This window comes from Drosophila albomicans, chromosome X (assembly GCF_009650485.2).
Source record: "Drosophila albomicans strain 15112-1751.03 chromosome X, ASM965048v2, whole genome shotgun sequence".
In the NCBI taxonomy this organism is placed as follows: Eukaryota; Metazoa; Arthropoda; class Insecta; order Diptera; family Drosophilidae; genus Drosophila; species Drosophila albomicans.
The window spans coordinates 9586649-9610881 of NC_047627.2; the positions used below are offsets into that span (position 1 = coordinate 9586649).

General features: G+C 33.0%; 3 protein-coding genes across 3 annotated transcripts; 2 read left to right on the forward strand and 1 right to left on the reverse strand.

The window, feature by feature from the left end:
* The first annotated feature begins 867 nt into the window (after positions 1 to 867).
* On the forward strand, positions 868 to 17623 carry LOC117577744 (uncharacterized). The gene is made up of 5 exons (XM_034262655.2): positions 868 to 917; positions 1011 to 1124; positions 14217 to 14367; positions 16668 to 16760; positions 16834 to 17623. Exons 3-5 carry the CDS (start codon positions 14230 to 14232, stop codon positions 17209 to 17211), a joined length of 609 nt encoding a protein of 202 aa, XP_034118546.1. The 5' UTR covers positions 868 to 917; positions 1011 to 1124; positions 14217 to 14229; the 3' UTR covers positions 17212 to 17623.
* Positions 17624 to 17646: 23 nt separating this feature from the next.
* LOC117567744 (uncharacterized) lies at positions 17647 to 19745 on the forward strand. The gene is made up of 3 exons (XM_034247932.1): positions 17647 to 17694; positions 17772 to 17930; positions 19599 to 19745. The coding sequence occupies exons 1-3, from the start codon at positions 17647 to 17649 to the stop codon at positions 19743 to 19745; spliced, it is 354 nt and encodes a 117-aa protein (XP_034103823.1).
* On the reverse strand, positions 19586 to 23628 carry LOC117577743 (microfibril-associated glycoprotein 4). Its single transcript, XM_034262654.2, has 4 exons — positions 23490 to 23628; positions 22111 to 22298; positions 20955 to 21560; positions 19586 to 20876 (listed from the first exon to the last, which is right to left on the reverse strand). The coding sequence occupies exons 1-4, from the start codon at positions 23589 to 23591 to the stop codon at positions 20729 to 20731; spliced, it is 1044 nt and encodes a 347-aa protein (XP_034118545.1). The 5' UTR covers positions 23592 to 23628; the 3' UTR covers positions 19586 to 20728.
* Between the last annotated feature and the right edge of the window lie 605 nt (positions 23629 to 24233).

Below are 24233 nucleotides of genomic sequence, written 5' to 3' on the forward strand. Positions count from 1 at the left end.
TTTATGTTAAAAAGTATTTGCTTGAAATTTGATTTTATAAGACTTCGTTGATTTCACCTGTAAAACTAGTTATTAAAATTTAGCAGAGAAATTAACAACTGCAAAAGGTAAAGTTAATGTGTGAATAAGTTATGAAAAGCACGTTTCAAAAGTGAAATTCATGCGAAAATTTGTGTGAAATGTTGTAAGAAAATTCTAAAAAGAAAACAATTTGAAACCGTTTTAAGGATTTTGTGGTCATTTAAATGGTACTTTGGTTTTTGAGGGCCAACATAAATGTGGGTCATAGCCAAACAGTCTGTTGCAGGCAGGCAAGCAGCAGGCAACTGTGATTTATGGGAACGTAATACTCAGAGTTTGTACGATGTTTTATATAGCAGAGTATATATGACGGCAGTCGGCAGTAGCGGCAGCAGCGTTGTCATAAATCAGCCAAAAGTCAAATTTCATCTACTGTCGCAGATATTAACCGATGGCGATGTCCGATTGCCGACGTCATTGTTCCGTTTCATTCGTTTTCCACTGTCATTCGCACTCACACATACGTATATAGTCTTCTTCGCTCTTCGTTTCATTTGCTTTGTTTTGTTTAGCGGAGCGCATATTTTGTCACTTTCTACTCATTGCAAGTTACATATGGTACAAAGTGTGCCAGTGTGTGTGTGTGCTGACTAAGTGTGGAGGACAGGGTGGGGCATCAAGGGGAGCTGAACTTTATCACCATGCTTTTTACTTTTTATTTTGTGCTTTATTCGAGTACATATATGTACGTATCGCATATACATATGTATGTTTGTATTTATTTTTGGATTTTCTGTCTGTTGCGCACTGCTTTGAAAGCTGTTTCAGTTATGCGTGAGTCTTTCACAAGACCAAGTGACACTTCGGGACAGTGTATCGTTGTTTATTTTCATTTCGTATGTGTTAATGTCCATTTTTTTACATCTTTTTTTTTGGGCGTCTGACCACCTAATTTGTTAATATGTAAAGACCATATTTTTTTTTTGTAGTGCAAAAGTAATTCGTGAATACCGGCTGATTTTTGTTTTATTGTGTGTACTTCATTTTTCTTCGCTTGATATATTGGGTGCATTGCCGCTAACAGTTTTCTGTGACAAACATCGGTGAGTACACATACATATGTACATACATACATACAAAACGTATGCATATAAGATAATTTGATTATATGTCGAATCATTCAAAAAGTCGCAATGACAGAAACAAAAGACTTAAGCAACAAACCTGCTAAATGGCAAAGCTGCGGCACAAGGTTAATATACATAGTATGGGCAAAGTTTGCATCGATCACCGCCACAGCACACAACACACAACACACAGCACCTACCACAACAAATGACGCTTTCGACGCATTGCAAAATGCAACACACACAAACACATGGGATATTAGGCATTTGCTATAATTATACACCGTCTGTGTGTGTGTGTGATCGTTGATCGTATATAGGACAAACGGACTTTGATTAGCATAGATTTACTAACAATTCATGCAACTGTTTAAACATCCAGTTAGGCCAAGTCAACTGCTAATAAAACCATATAAAAAACACTTTCATTACCGCCGCCAAATATATTTCCGAATGATCAGCTTATGTACTCGAATGTTTATATATAAAATGAACCAATAAATTTCTATGATCAACTTATGTACTCTTTTCCTCGAATAACAATAAATTTCTTTAATCAACTTATGTATTCCAATGTTTATATATGAAATAAACCATTTCCTCTATTAACAATAAATTTACAACCAATGTGTTTTCACAATAATTGAGATGGAATTCTCCTTAATGAAATTTTTATAATTTAATACTTACCATAAACGAACTTACATACATTTGTGTATGTTTGTATTTAATTGTTTGTCGTGATTTACTGATTGAACAATCAAAGCACAACACACGTTGAATTGACCCCGTCGAAAAGTTCGTTTAACTGTCGTCAACGCTTCTCGGCAATTATAATATAATTGAGGAAAAAACCCGTAGGTTGAAATATTTTCGTCTTTATGCTGCGGCTGCGGCTACATTTAAAACTTATTTCCGTTTCTATCTATGCCACACAAAATAAATCGAAACATGTTTTTTCTTTTCATTTTTTTTTTTTTTTGGGGAATTTCATTCATTTGTCTCTGGGCGCAAAATGTGCGTGTCAAGGTTAAATGTGCGAAATTTTTAAAATGAAATGCTTATGGGTCATTTTAGTTCATTTGCAATGATCCACATATGTCAATGCTCATTTGTTAGTTGTGGCAATAGTTTGGCGAAACAAGATGTGGGAATTTTTGAATAACTTTTCAAAGTAAATCATATGTGAAAAATTATCAATTTAGCTGGCATAACTTAAATAAGATTTACATAATTTATTTTATTTTTATATAAATTTGGTTGAATAATTGTTATTACATTTTAAATTTAGACACAATTTAAGAAATTGTTTTTAGGGCGATAATTTTAGGGCGATAATAATCCTTGTGGATTTTTTTAAATTGTCTCGGTCATCTAAATCAAAAGCAACAAAAACAATTAAGTAACAAGCTGAGCTACAATTTTGACATTTCCGGATACTTTTACTTTTTACAAACCAACAACTTGTAAAATAAATTCAAATTATAATTTAACTATTAAATTGATAATGATGGGACAGAAAAAGACAATGAGCTTGGGCTTACAATCTTTCACTTTGTGTTGTTACATGATAGTTGAAAATTTCTGAAACCTATGTATTTTATACATTATATTTTTGAGTTAGTTTAAGATGAACTAGAAGCGACAGAATTATTCATTCAAATATATTTATAAGCAAACAATTCTTTATGTAATTTTAAATTAACTCAAAGATAAACTTAAAGTCATCAAGCGACAGAATTTTAAATTCAAAACGAAAACGTACTTTATTTGATGTACTTCATTATTATTAAACAAAACTCTCTTTATGACTTATCCATCAACTCGTAATGCAAAACAATTATGCTTTTAACGATTATATTTATCATTAGCTTTCTCCAATCACATGAGCAATACAAGCAAAATTACAACTAAACATTTTTTTTTTATTTACTACCTATTTTTACTTTTTAATACCTTTTTTTGAAGATCTATGTCCGAAATATTTTGACAGTTTTCTAGGCCAGAAAATGGGAGTGTCAAGGTCGAAGATATAAATTTATATTTTAATCGAAAGCGCATATCTAAATGTCCTATTTGCTGGACAGGTTTATATTCTAATTTCAGATATCACGTGGCTGATTAGTTGCAATCCGTAAATGTGGATCGTTTTATGTATTTAAAATACATCATTAAGTTTTTGGCATACCAAAAAAATAATATATATTAAATACACGTAAAATGCATTTGCTGAATTGAATCAGAAAAGAAAAAAATAGAGTATTGTAGTGATCTGTGACTATGTAATAAATTGTTGCAAGAGTGTTAATGGTGAAGATGAACATTAATGAAAGTCAAAGACAGCCAAAGCGTATAGCTTATAGCTAGCCACATATTTAAAATAAAATTAAAGCAATACCAAAAGAAACCGGTAATGGTCTCAAGGTCGTTAAGAAACTGTATGTGTTTGGCTTTGGGTTGTTGGCTTGGCTTGGCTTGGCTGGGCTTCGGCTTGGGCTTGGGCCGATTGCGACGGCTTTGGCTTTAATCAAGATAAGTCTCATGCCAACAGCAACACAATTTGAACAATTGACTTGGCACGCCGAATATTTGATATACTAAGAAGATGTAAACAGAGAAGAATATGTGGAAAATAGACTCGCATTGGGTTAATAAATTGAATATGCTTTAAAGAAGGTGTATTTCAAGGAGCTTTTGTCTTTTATATATTCTACTTTTATGACATTATTAAATAGCAATGTATAAACAAAAGCTGTACTATTAAATTGAAGAAAATAAATATTTATGGGTTTAAATTATTTTAGACACTTGCATGAGATGCTAAATTAAAAAAAAAAATAATAAAAAATAAATAAATAATAATAATAATAATAATAATAATAAATACAAAAAATTTGTAAACAGAGACTATTTTCTTTTAAGGATTTGGCTTAATAAAATGTATGTATTTATATTCGATGTTCGATTAAAAATAATTATAAAATATAAAATTAATAATAAAAATGAAAATGAAAAATAAACACAAATTTTAAATGGCCATATGAATTTATTTATTTTTAATATAGATGATTTTTTTAGAACTTTAATTAAAGCTAAGAATCATTTTAAAATTATTTTTCTATGAATGAATGAATGAAAAACCAAAAAATGATCGAACTTATATAATTTATCGTAAAATAGAAAAAGTTCCTAATATTACTTATTTTTAGAATTGTGTCAGTTTATGTTTTTTTTTTTTCACTATAAATAGTGTCGCAAGGAACAAGATTTCTAGAGAATTACCTTAATCCTAATCGAGTACCAATTGGTTGAGTGATTCACAATACCCTGTGAAAGAGTATAACAACAATACCTTGTATTGATGGCGTTGAGTACTCACAGATGAGCACACACAACAACACACACACACACACACACACACATACACTCGCATACCGCTGAATGCAGGTGTAGAAAAAGAGAAAGTATTGTAAATGCCATGAAAGTGGAGCACAATCTGCCCGCGTTGAAGGTAAACCAGCGAGGGGGCGTTTATACACACACACACACATGCTCATGCATGTATTTTGATATTCGAATGTGTGTGAGTGTGAATATGAATGTGAGCTTGTCTCTCGCTTGATTTTTTCGCATGTGTGTGTGTGCGTGTTTTCGTGCATCGACAAAAGTCGGTCAATAAGTTTATTGACCGTTTTAACACATTTGATGCCTTTATTTTCGTAATAAATAATATTATATTTTTTTTACCAAGTTTTTTCCTATGGCCCGAAATTTATTATGCAAATCAATGTTTGAGTAACTGCGAACTTATGAAATTGGCAATAAAACAATGCCTTTTAGGTTTTTGGTTTTTAGTTATATGCATTTGTCTCTTATTTATTGTGATTGTTTTCCCTGCGTATTACGTAAATATATTTTCTGTGGGCTTTTTTCTGGCTAAGATCACATCTCTAACAAGCTAAGCTAACAAAAATAATCGTAAACTAATAAAAACTAGAACTCTAATTTAAACTAGCTTATTCAATTTATCATCCATTAACATTTAATAAGAATGATTTGCCACAGAAAACTCACACTTCATTAATCCGCCTAATCACTTGTCGTTTGCCGCAATTCATAAAATCGTTAACTATGCATCGCCAATTCTAGACTCCCATAAAATGAGTTGTTGAAAAAAACAATCATTAAATTGAGCACTTATTCGTCAAGTCAGAAATGCCAATCGCAATCAACTAATTGCAGCTAATTTGAACCCAATAAAAGTGTTGCAAATTTTTATTTTTTTAACATTATTGTCTTCAATATGAAAACATCAAACGACCTTTGCGCCGTTTTTAATAATTGTTGGAGAGATGAAAAATTGTCAGATTTTTTTGCAAATTTTAAATTGCGACATTGATTTCTATTGGTTTACTAGTATTTGTAAAATATTACCAGATTAGCCAACTTACCTGCTGTGCTGTAATTAAAATCATAAAATCGAATTAAAAACAATTAAGTGTGTAAAACGAGTTGGAATGTTCTAACAGAGTGAACTAAACTGCATGATGCTCTAACTTAATTATGAAAGAACTTAAAAACACAAAAGTATCTTAATGTGTATAAGATCTGATACAGTATTCTGTATCTTACAAACTACTTTTTCGCTTGCTTTTAGTCAAATCAGTTTTTTTTTTTGTTTTATTTTGGGTTAAAGAGTATTTTAAAATTGTTTAAATCCGTTAATTGTTTTGAGCCTTGTTCTGTTTATAACTATCAATGAATGTTAAATTACCCGAATGCATGTCTCAACGCAATGAAATTATTTATTTTATTTTAGTTGCTTGTTTTTTCTAGTCATATACATAAACTTCTTGTTTTGTAGTCAACCTTCAACTAGTTATCTTTAAGTTATTTATACTCCATTTAGTAGGCAAACATGGATAGCATTAAAGTCTCTACTTACCGCCTCTTTCGATCGTATTCGAAGTATATATAGTAAATATGTATAGCATAAATATACATTTTATAAATTGTCTAAGCAACGCAATTAAAGTTATCGAGTGGCAGACTAATCAACATTCTGCATTAGCCACCTGAATTGAGTGTTAACCTTTGCATTGAACGCAGTTCAACATAACATAATAGAATACAACGCAACAGAACGCTTTGTACTAAGTGCTTATAGATATGCCCAATTGGATATACAACAAGCTCTAGTAATTGTCCACTGCCAACTGGCAACGCCTATTTTAATTAAATTCGACATGGTGATTGGGAGCAAGTATATACGTATGTATATATAAAAAAATAAACTCTGTCGAGGTCTCCGATTTAACTGAATTTGCTCCAAAGCTAAAGAAAAGTTGAAGGACATTCGTAATATTTATGTCTGAGTATGACTTATACGATTTTTCACGGCTGTTGAAAATACTTGACGCACGCGATTTCCATCAGTGAAATTAAATTTAAATGTCAAGAACATTTGCAAAGAAATTGTCATATAAGAAAATTCCTAAAGTAGTATTTCATTTTTTTATGATGCATTGCTGATTTTCATAATATTTAAGCCTGTGTCATCGACCTTTCGATGAATTCTTTGTATAAAGCAAATAGTAATTGTACAACAATTAACTGCAACATAACAATTTAAGTGCTCGTAAATAAATCTGCTTATTCTCGAGTTATTTTTTGCATTTGTAGTCAAGTATAAAATATGAATCAAGCATGAATTGTTGGCTAATTAACAAAATGCAGCTTAGCAATAAAATAACTAATGAGGTTCTTGCGATCTAAATAGTCTATACAATGTGTATATTCTATAGTTATATAATAAGTACACAACATTTTTTCAATAATTTAATTTGAATAGTAATTGCAACCAATAAATCTTTTCAATTGGAGCAATTCTTTAAAAGATTAGCACATATGTAGGTAATTCTTTTTAACTTAAGCAAATAAAAAATAAAAAAGTTTGCTTATAAGTGCTGAGTTTAGACCATTAAACATATTGTAGCTGTTATTTACTGCTGCACGAACTTAATACGCCCCACAGTACTTAGTTGCCTTGAATGTTTGAAGTGTTTAACAATAGTCCATTAGCTGATCTAAATCTCTTTGGCAAATATCTCTCAAATATTCTTATAAAGCGGCTTTGACAAGTTTCACGTGGCACTTTGCACCCATCAAAATTATGCAATATGTTGCATGCAACATTCCAGCAAAATATGAAAAATCATCGCTTCTTTTATTGAATATTTTTCAATTCAAATTTGATCGGCCAAAAATAGTCTTGCTTGCCCCTTTTTTTTATAGGGGGCACAGCGATTTTATGTCTGTGGACATATAATATACATTTGGATTTTCGTCATCAATGCATGGGTTGCTAAGAGTGCGCGATTATAGATTTGAAAAGTTCAGCAACTTGTAACACTAGTTTACAGCCTTGCTTGATCACTGATCACTCTGATCACCGCTGCAAAATGTAGTTTAAGCCATTCATTCGTAGTATAAAAGTCACTTCAGGTCTTGGCCGGTCATGCAGATAAATATACACACATATAGTATATGGTAGACCATTTGTATCTTTCGGTTGCCATGGGCCATTCGTTAGTTAATGGACCTGTTTTAAGATAGTCATCATCGAGTTGCATTTTGGGGCGCCTCGGTAATTCGTAGTGCAATACTTTAAAGAACTTGAGAGCATATGACATAAATGCCGCTTTACAAAACAAAACAATACACAAACAACAACAAAAAATCTGAATAATGCATAATGACAATCATTTTATAAGTCTGCAGTAGGTAGCAGTAGCAACAACAACAACAACAATAGCAGAAACAAAATTAAGCAATACTAAAATGCAAAATTATACTTAGTTGTTGCCCAAGGCTGCAAGCATGCAAAACGTTGGAGAAGGGTCGGTTCAAAAGGGTCTAACAATAAACGAGTTTAAATCTAATATGGAGTATGAACAGATACAGAAAGATTGCAGTTTACATTGGAGTAATTAGGAACGGATTTTAAAATGTGTTATAGTATTTCAATAAATCAAATGTTTATTTTTGCTAATAGGAATTATAATACTCTATTCATTTTCAATAAAAGTATTATTATTAAAATATAAATTAATATACCGAACATATTAAAATATATCGGAGGTTACATTTGGTATTTTGATATAGTGCTACAATTGAGATATACCATCGAGTAGAAAATATACCATATTGTTAATATACCAAAAAATTCTAAAGTATACCAAATATTATATTTGGAATATCGATATATATATATTCAATTCTCAATATACCATAGAATCGAAAATATTGTTAATATTTCTAAAATACTAATATATACCATTGGTTTTTGATATTTCTATACATTATTTCATTAAATATATACCACAGAGTATAAAATATGCCACATTGTTAATATACCTAAAATACTTCAATATATCAAGGACTGTATTTGGTATTTCAATATATTATAATATTACGTTAAAAATATACCAGATTGTTAATATACCTAGAAATACTAATACATACCAAATGCTATATTTGGTATTTCGATATATTATTATGTTTAAAATATACCATAGAGTATTAAATATACCACCTCATCGACCAAAGCAAATAAGACCCGACTGCAGCACTTGCTTTAATTCGGCGTATAAAATGATTTATTTAATAGCTTCTACAATTTGTATCTGATTGCAACCAAATTTTAGTTGGTAGTTATTATCGTATGTAGCAAAATTCGAGACTTTAAAAAATAATTATTTTATGATTATGTACTTATTAACACATCAAATGATTTGATAACTAATGATTACACAATTTTTATTCTTTCTCATAAAATATAAAAAAACAAAAGTTAAAAATTGTATTATTTTATAATTAAATATGCATCAATATATAAAATGAGGCACTACACTAAACATTTATTTCATAAATATTAATTGTATATGACCTTCTCTGTCTCTTAGACCCTTTTCAATGGTATTGACAGTGAAAAGGATAAATTGGCATAACAAGTATAGTTATTAATGAGATGTTTTTGATTTTTGCATTAAATTGTAACGCAATCGAAACGGTGCCAACTTGTTTTGTGGCGAGTCGCAGTCGGCGGTCAGCGGGTCAGTGAGTGAGAAGGACACGCGGCGCTGTCCCAGTCAACATCAAAAGCTGTTTATGTGTTAGTTATCATGCAATTATGTGTGTGCTTAAGTGCCTAGCTATATGGAGAGATCGGCGGTGGAAAGAGAGTTGAAAGAGTACAGATGTCGTCGCGACGTTTTGGTAGTTATAGTGTAGTATAGTAAATGCGAACAGCGTTGGGGTCTCGGCCATATCAAATATGAATATGTGCTTTATACACTACACACTATATGACAAGTGAGTAGATTAGTTAAAATTGCTACACACTTTCAAACAAAAAAAAAAACAAGTAAGAAAGCTACAGTCGAATGTGCTCGACTGTGAGATACCCGTTACTCATTTTGAATAAAAGCAAAACAGTGATTTACAATTTTTATTCGATCGCAATCAAAGTCTAAGGAATCATAAATAGTATAGCTATTTTTGTCTATAACAAAAGTGCTGTGGAAAAAAATTATAGCTCTATCCCTTAAACATACAGACGGACATGGCTATATCGTATCGACTCGATGTATATAACATACATATATACGTTATGGGGTCGGAGATTTCTCTTTCTGCTTGTTACATTTTCTGCCGTCACAAAGTTATAATACTCTTCTGCCCTATGGGTAACGGGTATAAAAATACTAGTATATAGCAATATGGTAGTGGTACTTTTAACAGGCCTCATTTGCATGTCACAGCCACAGTCGTCAAGTTTACGAGGCACTTGGGGAGACGGAGCGCAGACAAACACCCCGTGCTCGAAACTCGAAACTCGCAGCACGAAACTTGAAATGTAGTTAGTATAGTAAAATAACTGATTGGCCAATGCAACTAACTAACTGGCATTGCCAGAGTTATAGTCGTACTATATGTTGTATTATGAGAGCTCCACATAATTGCGACGACTGAGAGACATAATAATTGAATTTTCATAGCCAATTTTGCAGTACGAACACACATATTCGTTAACAATTCTTTTGGTAATTGTTCATGAACTCACTTACTCACATGCATCTATTAAATGTACCTTGGGTGACATACACGAGTGTGTTTAATATGCATTTTATTGCAGCGCGTTACCTTCAAACATTGAAGCCAATGCCTAAGGGTAAAAAAATAAAATTGTGTTAGTTGCTGTTAATAATGCAGTTACTCTTGTTTTCATAATCTTTTGGCTTAAGCTTAGCTTAACATTGGGCCAAAGTCACAAGTTTGCTTTAAAGCCATTTGTTGCATTGACGAATGCAATTGTAGATCTGTTGAATTTCAATAAAAATAATTAAATATCTGTTAAAATTTTTTTTCTTTAAATTTCTTAATATAAAATCTGTGTCACTTACTTTTTAATAGGTCAATCAATTGTATGATTAACATTTAGAATTTCAGAAATGAACAAGTAAAAAAAATTTAAACAGGTCGCATGTACTCAACACTTGATTGCAGCTTTCTTACTTATTCTATGTACTATATAGTTAAATGATTTCCAGTTGTTCAGATTGAGAGTATATCATCACCTAACCTTGAGTCTTAAAATGATAACAGCTTGTTCTAGAATTGAAAGGATTTTTCCTGTTTCGTGTTCAAGCAATCAAGCTTACCATTTTTGTTGTAAGCATGCGATTAATTGCTATAATTATTAACCACAAACGTATTAAAGAGGTAGCAAACAACAAAAAAAACAAAAAAAAAACACAAAATAAATAAAAACAAACTTCAAGTCAGCGCCGAAGCAGGCCAAAAGTAAAAGGTAAGCAATTGAGTTGCACCAACACCGAACTTTAGGACACAACCAGCTGTTTGACAGGTTCCTCGAATTCAGTATCAAAATGTAAATATGTATGCATGTGTGTGTATTTATTATGGCCTCACCTGGTTGCTTAGCTCAACTGCTTCGACCTTCTGACCTTCAAGTGACGACAGTCTAGTGTAACATTCTTAGTTCCATGTGCATTTAACATTCATTATAGTCATTCATAAATTTATAAAACAAAAATCCATAAAAATTTATAGTTATTCCATCTCGTTGACTTTTTATACACAGAATTTCAAAATTGATAGTTTGAGTCTTAATTACTTTCTTATCGGCGCATTTACAATTTTTTATGAATTTTAAAATCTAGGAAAACGTGTTATTGGGCATTGCTTCGGTTCATTTGCTTTAGTAAGAGTTGATTTTCCTGTAGTCGCGTGCACTTGATTTTATTACAACTTTATTAATAAATTGGATCATTGCAATATTGCGAAATACATGAGCAATCAATTTGTTAAATGATCTAAATACATGAACATTTAATACTGCTACAAATGCCCAATAAATTTACGAACACGATTAACATCAATTTTAATATTGGAAGCAATCTACAATACTAAGTAAAAATTAACATCCTTGGTTCAACTGCTATTGATCCCATTAAACCAAAAAAATACCTGTTAAAATAACTGAATTTATCAACTTCAATAGTTGCATTAAATGCTTGCATAATAGCACTTAATAATATAATAAGACTTCAACTTTATTCGAGTAGCAATGTGATCCATAAAATGTGCATATTATTAACAATGTGATTCAAATTGCTTAATGCATTAGTGGAGAACAATTAAAACGCTTTTGTCGAGACACGAGATACATTTAACATTTACTCCCACGCTTAAGCACAACAAAAAGATAATGCAACTTTTGTCATACTCTAAAGTAACTTTAGTGTTCATTATCCAAGCGTTTATAATTGTTGTTGTCTTAAACGATTTAGACCCTGGACTTTAATGGAGGGATATAATTAAAGCAAGCATTGCTGATCTTCACTCTGTGTTGTATGAGTGTCTTTGGACTGATAATTGTAATGTGTACTCGACTAGAAACATCTCTAGCAGAAGCCGTAAGCTTTAGCAAGCTTAAGATTTTGTCATTAAAATAATACTTGCGAACAACATTAGATATTTTTGCTGAAGACATCCTCCCAGCTACTATTTCGGCATTATTATGCATTATACATATGTTGGAGAATGCTTAATAATGTGGTTATCTCCAAAAAGATTTCATTTAAAACTTCAACTTAATACAAATATTTACCTAACAGATTTAAAAATATGTATTTGTTTTTATTTTATATGTAGTGATATTTGGAAGATCTTATTACCAAAAAGTTTAACATTAAAAAAATATTTAATTTAAACATATTTTAAAGTTTATTGAAGCTTATTGAAAATATTTCGGTATATGTTTACTATAGATGCTGAACGTATATTCTTTAGTACATGGGCATTTAACAAAAAAATACTTTTAAAATTAAAATGTTGAAGCTTCATCAATATATTTATGTTATCTTAATAAATTTTTTTACAATCGCAGTTGAAAAATGTTTTATTTTCATTTTAAAGTGTAGTATAACTTTGCAGACTTCTTTACTATATGATTTCCCACAAAAAGATTTCGTTTAATCTTTGTAGCATATACTAGTAATTGCTTAAAACTTATTTACTCTATTGTTTTCTACCCAAAAAATTGAATTTATACTTAGACTGCAGTATTATTTTGCAGACTTCTTGCAGACAAATTTCCATTAAAACTTATACCGGTATTTGTGTAAGCTCATTGAAAATTTTTTACTAGCAACTTTGTATTTTTAATGTACTCTATGTATTATAATTATTTTTGGCGTCTAAGTGAGAAGGGCGAGTGTTGGGCGAGTTTAGTTGAAAGACTGCAATGCCATAAAATATATATTATAATGCTTATGTGGACATATTCATAAAAAAAATAAAATAGGCGGCATTTAAGCACCGTAAATACTGGGCAACAGAATGGCACTATAAAATAATATGTACGCAATCTGGCTATGACCAACTTGGTGTTTTAATTGAAAACCAAAAGTACAAAAGAGCATTGCAAAAACACCAGTAATGAATAATCGCACTTACAGCAGCAACAACTCAAGTGTTGCTGCTGTTGATGTTAATGTTGCTGTTGTTGTTGCTGTTGCTGTCGCTGTTTCTTTGCTTCGGTTACAACTTTTGCACTTTATTGAGCGGTTTTCGTTGAAATTTTCGCTCAAAACGTGTTCAACACAGTCTCAACAGACTGCTGCTGCTGCTGCGCAGTCGCGCTGCCAAGCTCTGACGTCGTTGCGGCTGTCGACGCCAACTCCGACGCCAACGCCGACGCCGTCTTGCATACTGATATCGATGTTGCTGTTGTGTTTCAGTTGCTTGAGCCATTGGTGGCAATGTGAGCGAAGCGCGCGCGCGCTCGTAATAAAATTCAATTCGGTTTTGTCAGTCTTCCATTTTGTATGTTCGCTTATGTCTACACACACACACACAAACACAAACACACATAAAAGACGCTCAACCATATGCAATCGCACGATTGTGGATTTGCTCTTCAGTGTTGTTGTTTTTTTAATTTTTTTTTTTTTTTTTGGTGGCTGTTGACGGTGGCCAAATGAGCGCTATGCGCGGACGCCGACGTTGACTGCAAAAGCTCGACGACTGCGCTTTGGCTGTGTAACCAATTTTTTGGCCACTGCTAAATCATTGAAGTAACTTTCGTCTGCAGTCATTTGCTTAAAGTTAGTGAACGTGCTAGTATCGCATCTGTCTGTAGCGGCTGCTCCGAAAACAGTTTTTTTTCTTGCTCTGTGCTTGTATATAGCTTTTGGTAAATCTTACTTACGATACGTTGTAGATATATATGTTTTTTTTTTTGTTTTTTTTTTATTTTTTTGTTTTGTTGTGCATTACAAACATACATATATAATTGGTGCGTGTTCGGACATACAAAATTCAAAAATAAAAACAGTCTGCGAAGGTCGAATGACACAATACGCATGCGCAAACGCCAATACTTCGTGTGTGTTTGTTTATAAGTGACTCCTGTTAGAATTAAGACTGAAAGATGAATCTAGCTTAATCCCTCAATCGTATCTCTCTCTATGTTTTTTGCAGATCTAACACAAAGATGCAGTTCACAACAGCTTGCATAACAGCAATGTTGGTATTGGCCAGCACACACAAGACGCTGGCGGCTCCAGTGGAAACTTCAGTGGCACTTCAGGATAGCAGCGAGCTTGGCGAATTGAATCCCATTAATGCAGAGGTAAAGTACCACATGGATACAGTAACGAGTTAGTAACGAGTTGTGTGTGTGTCTGTCTGTGTTCGCTCGCTCGCCCATTGTGTCATTAGATGCACACCGAAAACTTGTTGTGAGCTTCTTTTTTTGCAACTGTTGCTGCTACAGCTGCTTGGCGATTGTTGCTGCATTTGCCTGCCGCCTGCTGCCTGCTGCCTGCTGCCTGCTGCAAAGGCGTGAGGCGTAATAATCTTTCGCCAACTCTGCCTGACAGCCCATTTGTTTTCTTTCTGTTGTTGCTGTTGCTGTTGTTGTGTAAGCGGTAGCGCACAGCCAAGTTGGTAATTTTGTGGTCGACTGACGCTACTGCTGCCACTTACTACCACAACCACCACAACTACAAACTAACTATTACCACTTACAACAGTTGTCGTCGCAGCAGCTGCTGCTGCTGCTTTCCGTGTTGTGAATATCACAGACGAGACATCCATCCCGATCCGATATGCATATCAAATGCATAATTCAATTATCATGCAAACAAAAAATTCATAAACCAACCATCCAGCAGCGACCTTGAGGTGAAAAAAAGATGAATGCTTAAGCAAACACTTATTCACCACATTTCAACATTCAAAAAATCAGGCGCCAACGCATCACACACATTGTTATTGCTGTGTTGATGGGGCGTGAGGCAAAATTGGTGGTGAAAAGAGGAGTTACCCAAATATATATATATATATATATATATATATTAACTGGCTAACGCAGTTGACCAACAACTCTAACGAGGAAGCTCTCACAATCTCCCATTTTTATTTTTTGGTTATGAAATTTTCCTTTTTCTTTGCAGATGAGCGTAGGTTTATTTTTATTTTTATAGTACATTGTTTTATGTTTCACTAATGGACTTGCGCATTTGTGTATTTGATTTACAGCTTTGTGCAAATTTATTGTTTAGTGCTTGGAAATTGGGCAAACGATTTTTCAGTACTCGAAAATCGTTAAACCGATCGTAATTTTACAACATGTTTGGCAACATTTTGCATACGATATATCAAAGTTCACAACTTAAGTATATATGGTGAAAAAGCGCAGCAATGCAAATTAAAGATTAATTGCAATAGTTGTTTAGTGCGTTGCTCTAGATCGAATTTTATTCACCTTCAAATTGGAAATGTGGAATATTACATCATAAATATTGGATCACAAGCATATAGAAAAGCGAAAGATTAAGATCAGCCTTGATCAAAACATCACCTTGATCGCGATCAGATAAACTTTAAAATACTTGATGCGGCTCAGCTACAGCAAGAATTGTAAGCTCAGATTATGAAATTGATCTAATGAGGTTCATTAATTGAGTAATCTGGTTCATTATAGAAAATGACATGCTTAAAGTAATGACATAGACTAGAATATTGCATAAGACTCGTAATCAACATTTCATCCCAACGCCAAATTAGGCAATTTCAAAAAAATATAAATCATTGTTTAGTAGTTCGTTGTATGATATAATTATGCCGCAAACACAAAGCTTAAACTTGAATTCTTTATGGCGATCCCAAAGGAAATCGCAGTTTATCCGAAATGCAATTTTAATTGCTGTTTAGCCATTAAAAGAGCGCTTTAATCGTCAACAATCGTCAACGTAAATACGAGGTGTCGTTATTTCATAATCGCAAATGCTCCAATATATTTGTAGTTTTTTGTTTGTTTGAAAATTACAACAGAAATAATAAATTTTGAGCCGCAAGTTAGGTGACATTGGAGAAATGCATATACATGGAATATTTTTTAGTTTTTTCGTTCGTTTGTTTCGTTGGCTTGGTAATGACGTTGTGAATTTTAAACGTGATCAAGCATTAATTCAAATACAAGTACGAGTACTCAAAGCGTATTCGAACTCGAATTGTCTCGAATGTTGTGTGGTTGGTTCAACGATTTATAACGACAGACACACTTTGAGCCTTAGAATAAGCATAAGTACTTTGATCGCCTTGGGAGGAACGGGAATTCAAGTGTCTTGTTTGTCTCTATGTGTGTGTGTGTGTGTTTGCATGTACGAGTGTGTGTGTAATTGTTTATACGTATTTAAATTGATTTTCTTGCACCAACGAACCTCGTAATTGGGTCAAGTATAACCAGCCTCGAATTTTGAGCTTCAAATTAAATGTTTTTGTTTCTCGTCACTTCTTTTGTACTTTGCTTTTTCGTTGTTGTTTCATATTGTGTTTTTGCCAGCGATTATAAAGCAAGAATCCAGAGCGATGGGGCTTTGTTTTTGTGTGTTTGTGTTTTCTTTGAATTTCGATCTTTAATTCTAGGAGGTGTTAGGCGCCGATCTTGAACGCAACAAAAGAAAACTACCCGATGCAACATTTGAGGCTAAAAATGCCGTTCTTGGCTTTGTGTTTGGTGTAAGTAGTGAAGTGCTTAATCGCAATCGCAATCGAAAAGTAAACATGATTAATGCATTAATTCGATTTGCAGAAGATCGACAACTTTCTGGATACAAAGACGCGCGTGATTGAGCAGCTGGATCGCTCAAATATTGAGAAGAATAAGCAATGGGATATTAAGGCACCGGTGCCAATTAAGGACTTCCAGACTCTGATCACCGCGGTCGTCTCACCAAAGATCCGTTCCATTGGCAACATTGCCAATGATCTGACCACCGGTGTCCTCACCACAATCACAGCATTTAGCGGCTCCTCGTCGGGCAATGGCAATGCCAATGCCGGTCTGGGCAATGTGGTCTCCAAGTTCCTCGGCTTCTCCGGTCCCATTCTGCAGGGTTCATCGGGAGGCGTCAATGGTATCGCTGGTGTCACGACACCAGCGCCAGACTCTGATGAGGCGGGCTATTAAAGCGGCTGCTTCGCTGGCTTCTGGATCGTTCATTCTCTACACAATTTTGGTTCCATAATTTATGTACTTCACACTCACCACCTCTCTCCTGATATGTGGGACGAAACAGATTGATATATCTGATTGATTCCATCTGATGCTCGCACGATTCATTTTCAAACTGTGCATTGATTTTTTTGTTGTTGTAGTTTAGAAAATAAGATAAAAAAAAGAAAATGAAATGAAAAAAAAACACACTCTGTACCAGACTTTTACTTGCTTTTTCGTCAGGGCAAAAAAGTTAAGTTATATTCATGTTTTGTAAATATTGGCGCATATATGTTAAATATGTTAAACCTACGACTATGAAACGATTATAAAAAAAAACACAAGGAATTTTTTGTATGTACATCAATAAATCATTATGAAATAAAACCACTCAGAACACATCTTTTAATGGATCCAGGCGATTGCTTTTCTTTGGGCTTCTTAATTTTAATCAGTGTTTGCTTTGACTTTCTCACAAAACTCTTTCTTCTTTCTTCTTTTTTTTTTTTTGGTTCTTTGTTTGCTTGCCGCAGCCGACGAAACGGCGTCGGACACGTGCCAATGGTAAAGATCTCAGTGATGCCCCGGAACTGGATCGCAGCAATGTTTCCTTTGATCTACCCAGCGAACTGTTCAACAAAACCATTAAGACCGTCACACAAGTTTCGCAATCATTCTCCCGCTTAATCATGGTAAGTACAATATTTAATATAGATGGAAGAATTTGAAATAGAAATACTTTGTAAATCGAAACTTGTTAATAAGATCAATAACGATTCATAGATACAAGATACAGTCGATACAAATACCGCAGAACCCATAGTCAAGAAGGGTATTATAAGTTTGTGTCTCTAGAAAATGTATGTAATTGGCAGAATAAGACCCTATATAGCCACCTAGATCTCAGAGACTATAATAAATAGAGATTTAATTTTTATCGATAGCACTTTTATGCTCGCAAGCAGACCAAGTTTGTATTAAATTTATGATTCGCCCACTGTTGCCCCTGCAAATTGAATAACAAACGTAATTTTGAGGCAAATAACAACAAAAGTATACATGATTCCTTGAAATTTTGATGCGATCAGATAAAATTTTCATAAGTTATTTTAGAAATACTTTTGTATGGGGAAAAACTCCTACTTTGGCTGTCAATGTGTTATATTTTGTACTCTATGGAATATTTTAAATAATAAATAAATGTACTAATGCCATTGGTACTTTTGCGGTATACAAATTTATTCAAATTATTCAAATTTATTTAATATAAAACTGTTTTGCTCTTATTTAATCACCGTAGCTTTCTTACTTGTTATACAGAATTAAGTTAAATAATTGAATACTTGAATTATTACCTATATTAGATTGGACAAGATTATTTCTTTATTTAGTTAATTCTTTTCATTTCCGTTGAAAATTATTATACAAAACATTTACGTTTAATATCCTTAACATTCAGAAATTAGTGTTTTCTGTCCGTTTCAAGTTCTTAAAATGTATATTATTAAAATATTCAATTTTATTATTTCAAACAATTTGAAAATAAATTTCATGATGCTTTTGATGTTTAACATTTAAATATAATATTTATTATTTTCATATCGAAATGAACAAAATTTTAGTGTTTTTTTGTAGACTATTATTTTACTTTTCTCTCTTGCATTTTTGTAACTAAAGAGTTGCGCTTTATTAATGTTGTTATGATGAGCAATATTTGCGTGATTCATTCATTATTATTATTAAATGAAATAAACAAACTTTGAATGCATCCAATGCAGTGTTTTTGTTTTTTTCTCGCTCTCTAATTATTGTGAAATTTTAACATCACGCTTTAGCATATTTGTTGTTGTAATATTTGCCTGATTCATTATGTGTTTATTTTCCGTTTGCATCGCAACGCAATCTCTCTCTCTTTACGTATTTCTTTTTTTCTCTCTCTCTCGCTCGTGTAGATTGGAATAATCCAATTGTTTTAATGAATTTTCTCTCTATGTATATTTTCTCTGTGCATTTCCATTAGTCAATCAGATGATGGGCACAGATAAGCAATATGATATTAACCAATTAATCATCTAAGAAATTAAAAACAAATTTAGATCTTTTTAAGGATTTGCATTTCGTAAAAATGGTTAGCGGAAATCTTAAAATCGAGAGTGTTCATTGCTATATTTTATACTCTATGTATATTTTTAATGTACTTCTATATAGATAAACCAAATATGGCCCTATTTATAGTTTAGTATTTTTTGTTGTATTTATTTTGTAATATAGTATTATGGAAAATGGATAGCGGATATATCAAAAACAAAATGATTTTTTTTTATATAATATATATGTTCTTATATATTATTTCGTTTCAGAATTCTGCACGTCGTTACTCCCGCTTTGCTCTGTTCTTCAAGCCAATACTTGGTGATGCTTTGGTTGTGAAGGGCTTCGAGGATCCCACAACTACAACAACAATGCGCACAACCACTGAGGATTCGGATAAACTTAATGAAGTTTAGACGTGGAAGAGTCTTCGGTATTAGTTTATGTCACAATACTAATATATCGATAAAGACCATTGAGCATTTCATGCACTTTAATTATTTTTTTTGTACTAAACGTATTTATTTCAATTTAATTGTAAAAACTTGGAAAACATATTTCATATTTATTTTTTTCTACAAATATTAAATGATAATCAAATTTGTTATTATATTAAGTTTATCAATTGTTCACTATTCACTTTAAATACGATTATTAAATCGAAGAATTTTTACAGGAAAAATGTATTTAGAAATGTAACTAAATGATGTACAAATACATTTGATATTATTGTATTGTATTGTATTATTTATGGAAGAGACTGTTTTATAGTTCTCTTAATGGGTTGGGCAATGAGTATCTGACCTTCGAGCATTCTCAACTGTTAGTAAGTTAGAAAGCTTACTGCAGTTTTCTTGTAGATTGTCAAGGGAGAGCATATGTTACTTTATTATATTTTACATTCTTTAAATTTTTTGTCAACACATTTTCTAAGGTAATTACTTATTAAAATTGATTATATATGGTAACTATTATCAATAGAAAATTTAGAGAACATATTCTTTATGGTACCCAATAAAATATATAAAAGCACGGAATAAAAAGAAACCTTCAACCGCCAGCTTTAGACAACTAATCAACAAACACAGGTCTGAAAGTTCTTGGTAATTGTGACTTAACTTCTGGTAAGTTCGAATGTATTAAAGTCAGCAAAACTATGAACTACTTTTAGTTATTTAATTGAAATTATTATTAAATGCGTTTTTTTTAAATGGTTTGTTATACAATATGTATTACCACATTTATAGAAAAATAAACAAAAAATGTAGTATTCTCATTTTTCCAAATCACTGCAGCGCTTCTTAAGATTTTAGACTGTATACTTAAGCATAAAATATTTATAAACATATAATACGAGTATAGATTTCGATTAGCTTCAGGTGTGGCAAAAGGGACACCTTTAACTTTTGCCAGTGGAGCGTGGCCTTAAAAGCATACGCACTCGTTTTAAAGATCCCTTGGGCCCATCGAGAAAACCACGCCACAAGATGCCCTTAAAGCTGTCCACATCGCGCTCAAGCAGTCGCTGATAAAGTCCGAATGGATTACTATGTGGAATGAGATACATAAATATGTAATTGGAATTGGGCAACTGGCAACCGGCAACCGGCAGCGATTGTGCTTACCTTAAAGTACACGAGTTGCCATACCAAAAGGCTGCCGATTGGGCAACAGCACAATTCGATTCGCTCTCATCGTTATCCTTGTCGAAGGTGCTAAACTTTTTGCCCGTATGCTGGCGCAGAGCATCGGAGGCATCGCCTTGATACTTTCCCAACACATTTAAGCGATACTGTTCGGACTCCCCACCAATGCTGAAATGATCATAGATGGCATAACGTGGCTCCTGTTTGCGATTCTCCAGCTGTACCAACAACTCGCAGTCTTCGCTGCTACTAATCTGATGCAATTTCTCCAGCCCCAAAAAGAACTCCGCCGTCAGCGGGCCGAAACCAATCTTATAGTCCGCCCACTTGCGATTGAAGTCTTCGCTGCCATCGAAACGATTCACAACTACAGTCCAGCCGCCTCCGCGTGTCTTCTGATCGCAGAACACAAAGAACGGATCGATGTTGGCGCGTGGACGGATGCGCACAACGCCGTGCTGCTGCTTCAGGCAATTGAGCGGGGTGCTTGGCTCGCTGGTCAACACCTCTAAGCCAACTTTGCCCGGCAAAATTGCTGCCGATGGCGATGCTGCGACCGCCAGCGTGCGAGGTGCAGCTTCATAACTGCAATGGAGATATGATCATTTTTTTTATACTTTTTTTCTGATTTTGGGAATTTATTTTAGCTTAGGTTACATAGAACTCTTCTGCACTCTAAAATATCATATGCGGGTATCGTTTTGTATCTTGTCTGTAAGTTGTTAGCATTAAAGTTTGCTTCAAATTTCCACACAATTATTTATGAATACACGGAGAGAAAAACCCTAGATTGAATAGCAGATTGCAAATCTCGATTTAAGATTTCCTAAAATTTTTGAATTTCCCTTTTCCAGATTTTTCCATTTTTGAAACAAGATTATAATCTTGAATTTCCAGATTGGACAACCTAAATTTTTTTTTAAATGTTGACCTTGAGAATAATTTTAAGAATAAACCCTCCATCTATTTTGACTTCATATAAGCTTGATTACAGATTTTATTTTTGATTTTAGCAAGATTTTTCTCTGTCTGTCGTTAATTTATAAATAACTGTTACTACTAGTAAATACCCAAATTTCGTGACTATTTTGCTTCATCCTTAGATCTGATGACCACATGAACACGGGGTACTTACATCCGTGAACTGAAGCCTCTGGGCACTGCAGGAGTGCTAATTATTCGCGGTGCACCTGAGCGACGAAGATCCACCAGTTGCTCCTGCAAGTCACTTATTTTTTCTTTAAAGCTCGCGATCTCTGTGGATAATGTCTGAATGCGTGTTGTGAGTCCACTAAATGTGGACAGCGGACAGCTCTCAGTTGTCTGCAAATAAGGAGGAAAGATGCGTTTAAATAAAACTGTGCAATTATGTATTTATATATATTTATTATTATTTGTAAAGGAACAATTAATTTCTAAGGCCCAAAAAAGCAGAGAGAGTAACTGAGGCCATGAGGCTAGTTCGCTAGGAGATAATCTTTAAATATCATTTAAAGTTATTACTTAACTCTTACTTTTATAAAATTAATCGAATCCAAGCCAACCTTCATTATCAATTTTATTGGTCTTTGAAAAGGTCTCACAGCAATTCAACTAATATTAATCAGATGTTTTAAAGTTTAACATGTATAAGTTCAAATAATCACCTAAAATATTTATTAACAATTTCCTTGAGCTGCAAAGGTTACCCATTAATCTTTAAAGTTGAATGATCTGTTATCGATGCACTTAAGTATCACAAAAGCTACGTTAATTATTTGTTTACTATACTGCCAGCGCTTTTATATTCTAGCGATATAGTACGAGCTAGACTCGTTAAATTCCGCATTGAGCAAATAAGTAACCTAATAAATATTCCAGTTTTATAGTCGAATACTTTAGAAAACTGCAAATCATATAACATTTAACAACTTTACTTATTAAATACCGATGTCTCACGATAAATACTTTAATTCCAATATTAATAAAATTCTTTTTAGAAAGCTAACAATTCATGCAGTAAAAATGCTACAGTAAAGTGGACTCGACTGGTAGATACCCGCTACCGATTCTGATTAAAAACAAAACAGTGCGATATTATTCTTTAAATATATATCAAACTACTATACCTCAAAAATACAAAAATACGACAAAGGCTATATATACCAGATTGTCAGCCAAAGTAACCAAGATCCGAAGTAAGATGGAGTTTTTTCACAAATGTATTTCTTAAATAACTTCGACAACTTTTTGTTTGTATTAAGTTAATACTATTAACTTTGAAATTGAAGTTTGAATTATAAACAGAATTACTAATACGTACATATATCACAGCTAAACACACTCAGAGTAACATTTTTGTTTGTAAATTTCCACCGATAAATCTTACATTATCTCTGTTCCGTATAATCGATAAATATATATATATATATGTATATGTGTATATTGTTTATGCATATTGTTCAATTGTTTCGCGATTTTGTACATTTCCACTAAAGTAATTAACTTGTGGGAGTTTGTGCGAATTCGACTCACCGAATTAGTAAGGGGAATCATCTGACTGCCCAGATCGTTTTGCGTTGTGGTCAGACAGGCCAACATGGTGACCAAAGCGTCCAGCTGCAGCATCTGCGACATCTCCAGTTCTGATTCGCAACTATACTGAGCACAAGTGGGGACTCAGTCCATATTTCTCTAGCTCTCTAGCTCATTTGCTTTTCCAGTTTGCTATTTTCTCGATTTGCCGCCATTAGCGTCAAAGGTCAGATCTAATTCGCACGATCATTCAAGCGCATTGCAAACGGGTATGCTAAGCAGTTGCAGTTGCCGTAGCAGTAGAATTTGCCAAACTACAGTGAAAACTCCCTAAATATAACATTAAGACAGCATAGCAGAAATGAAATGAATATATACACTAATTAAAACACATATATTTTGAATTTAAAATTGACTCTATTCAGGTTTTAAAATATTTTACAAGTTAAAATCAAGATTTTTTTCCACACATTTTTCTTGTCAAAGCGCTGTTCCCAGATGAGCAAATTCTAATAATATAACAAAAAGTCGATTCCGGTTAAATAACATTCCCATTCAATATTTACTATATTAAGGGATAACTGAATTACATAAGTATGAAAAATAAATATGCGAAATATTCTAATCTAATTGATAATTAAAATACTACAAATATAAATGTTAGTTCTGATTACGCAACTGTATATACAACTACCTAAAGTTGCTGCTTAATTCCCCGAACACCCTCGAGTGTCCGTCGAAGAG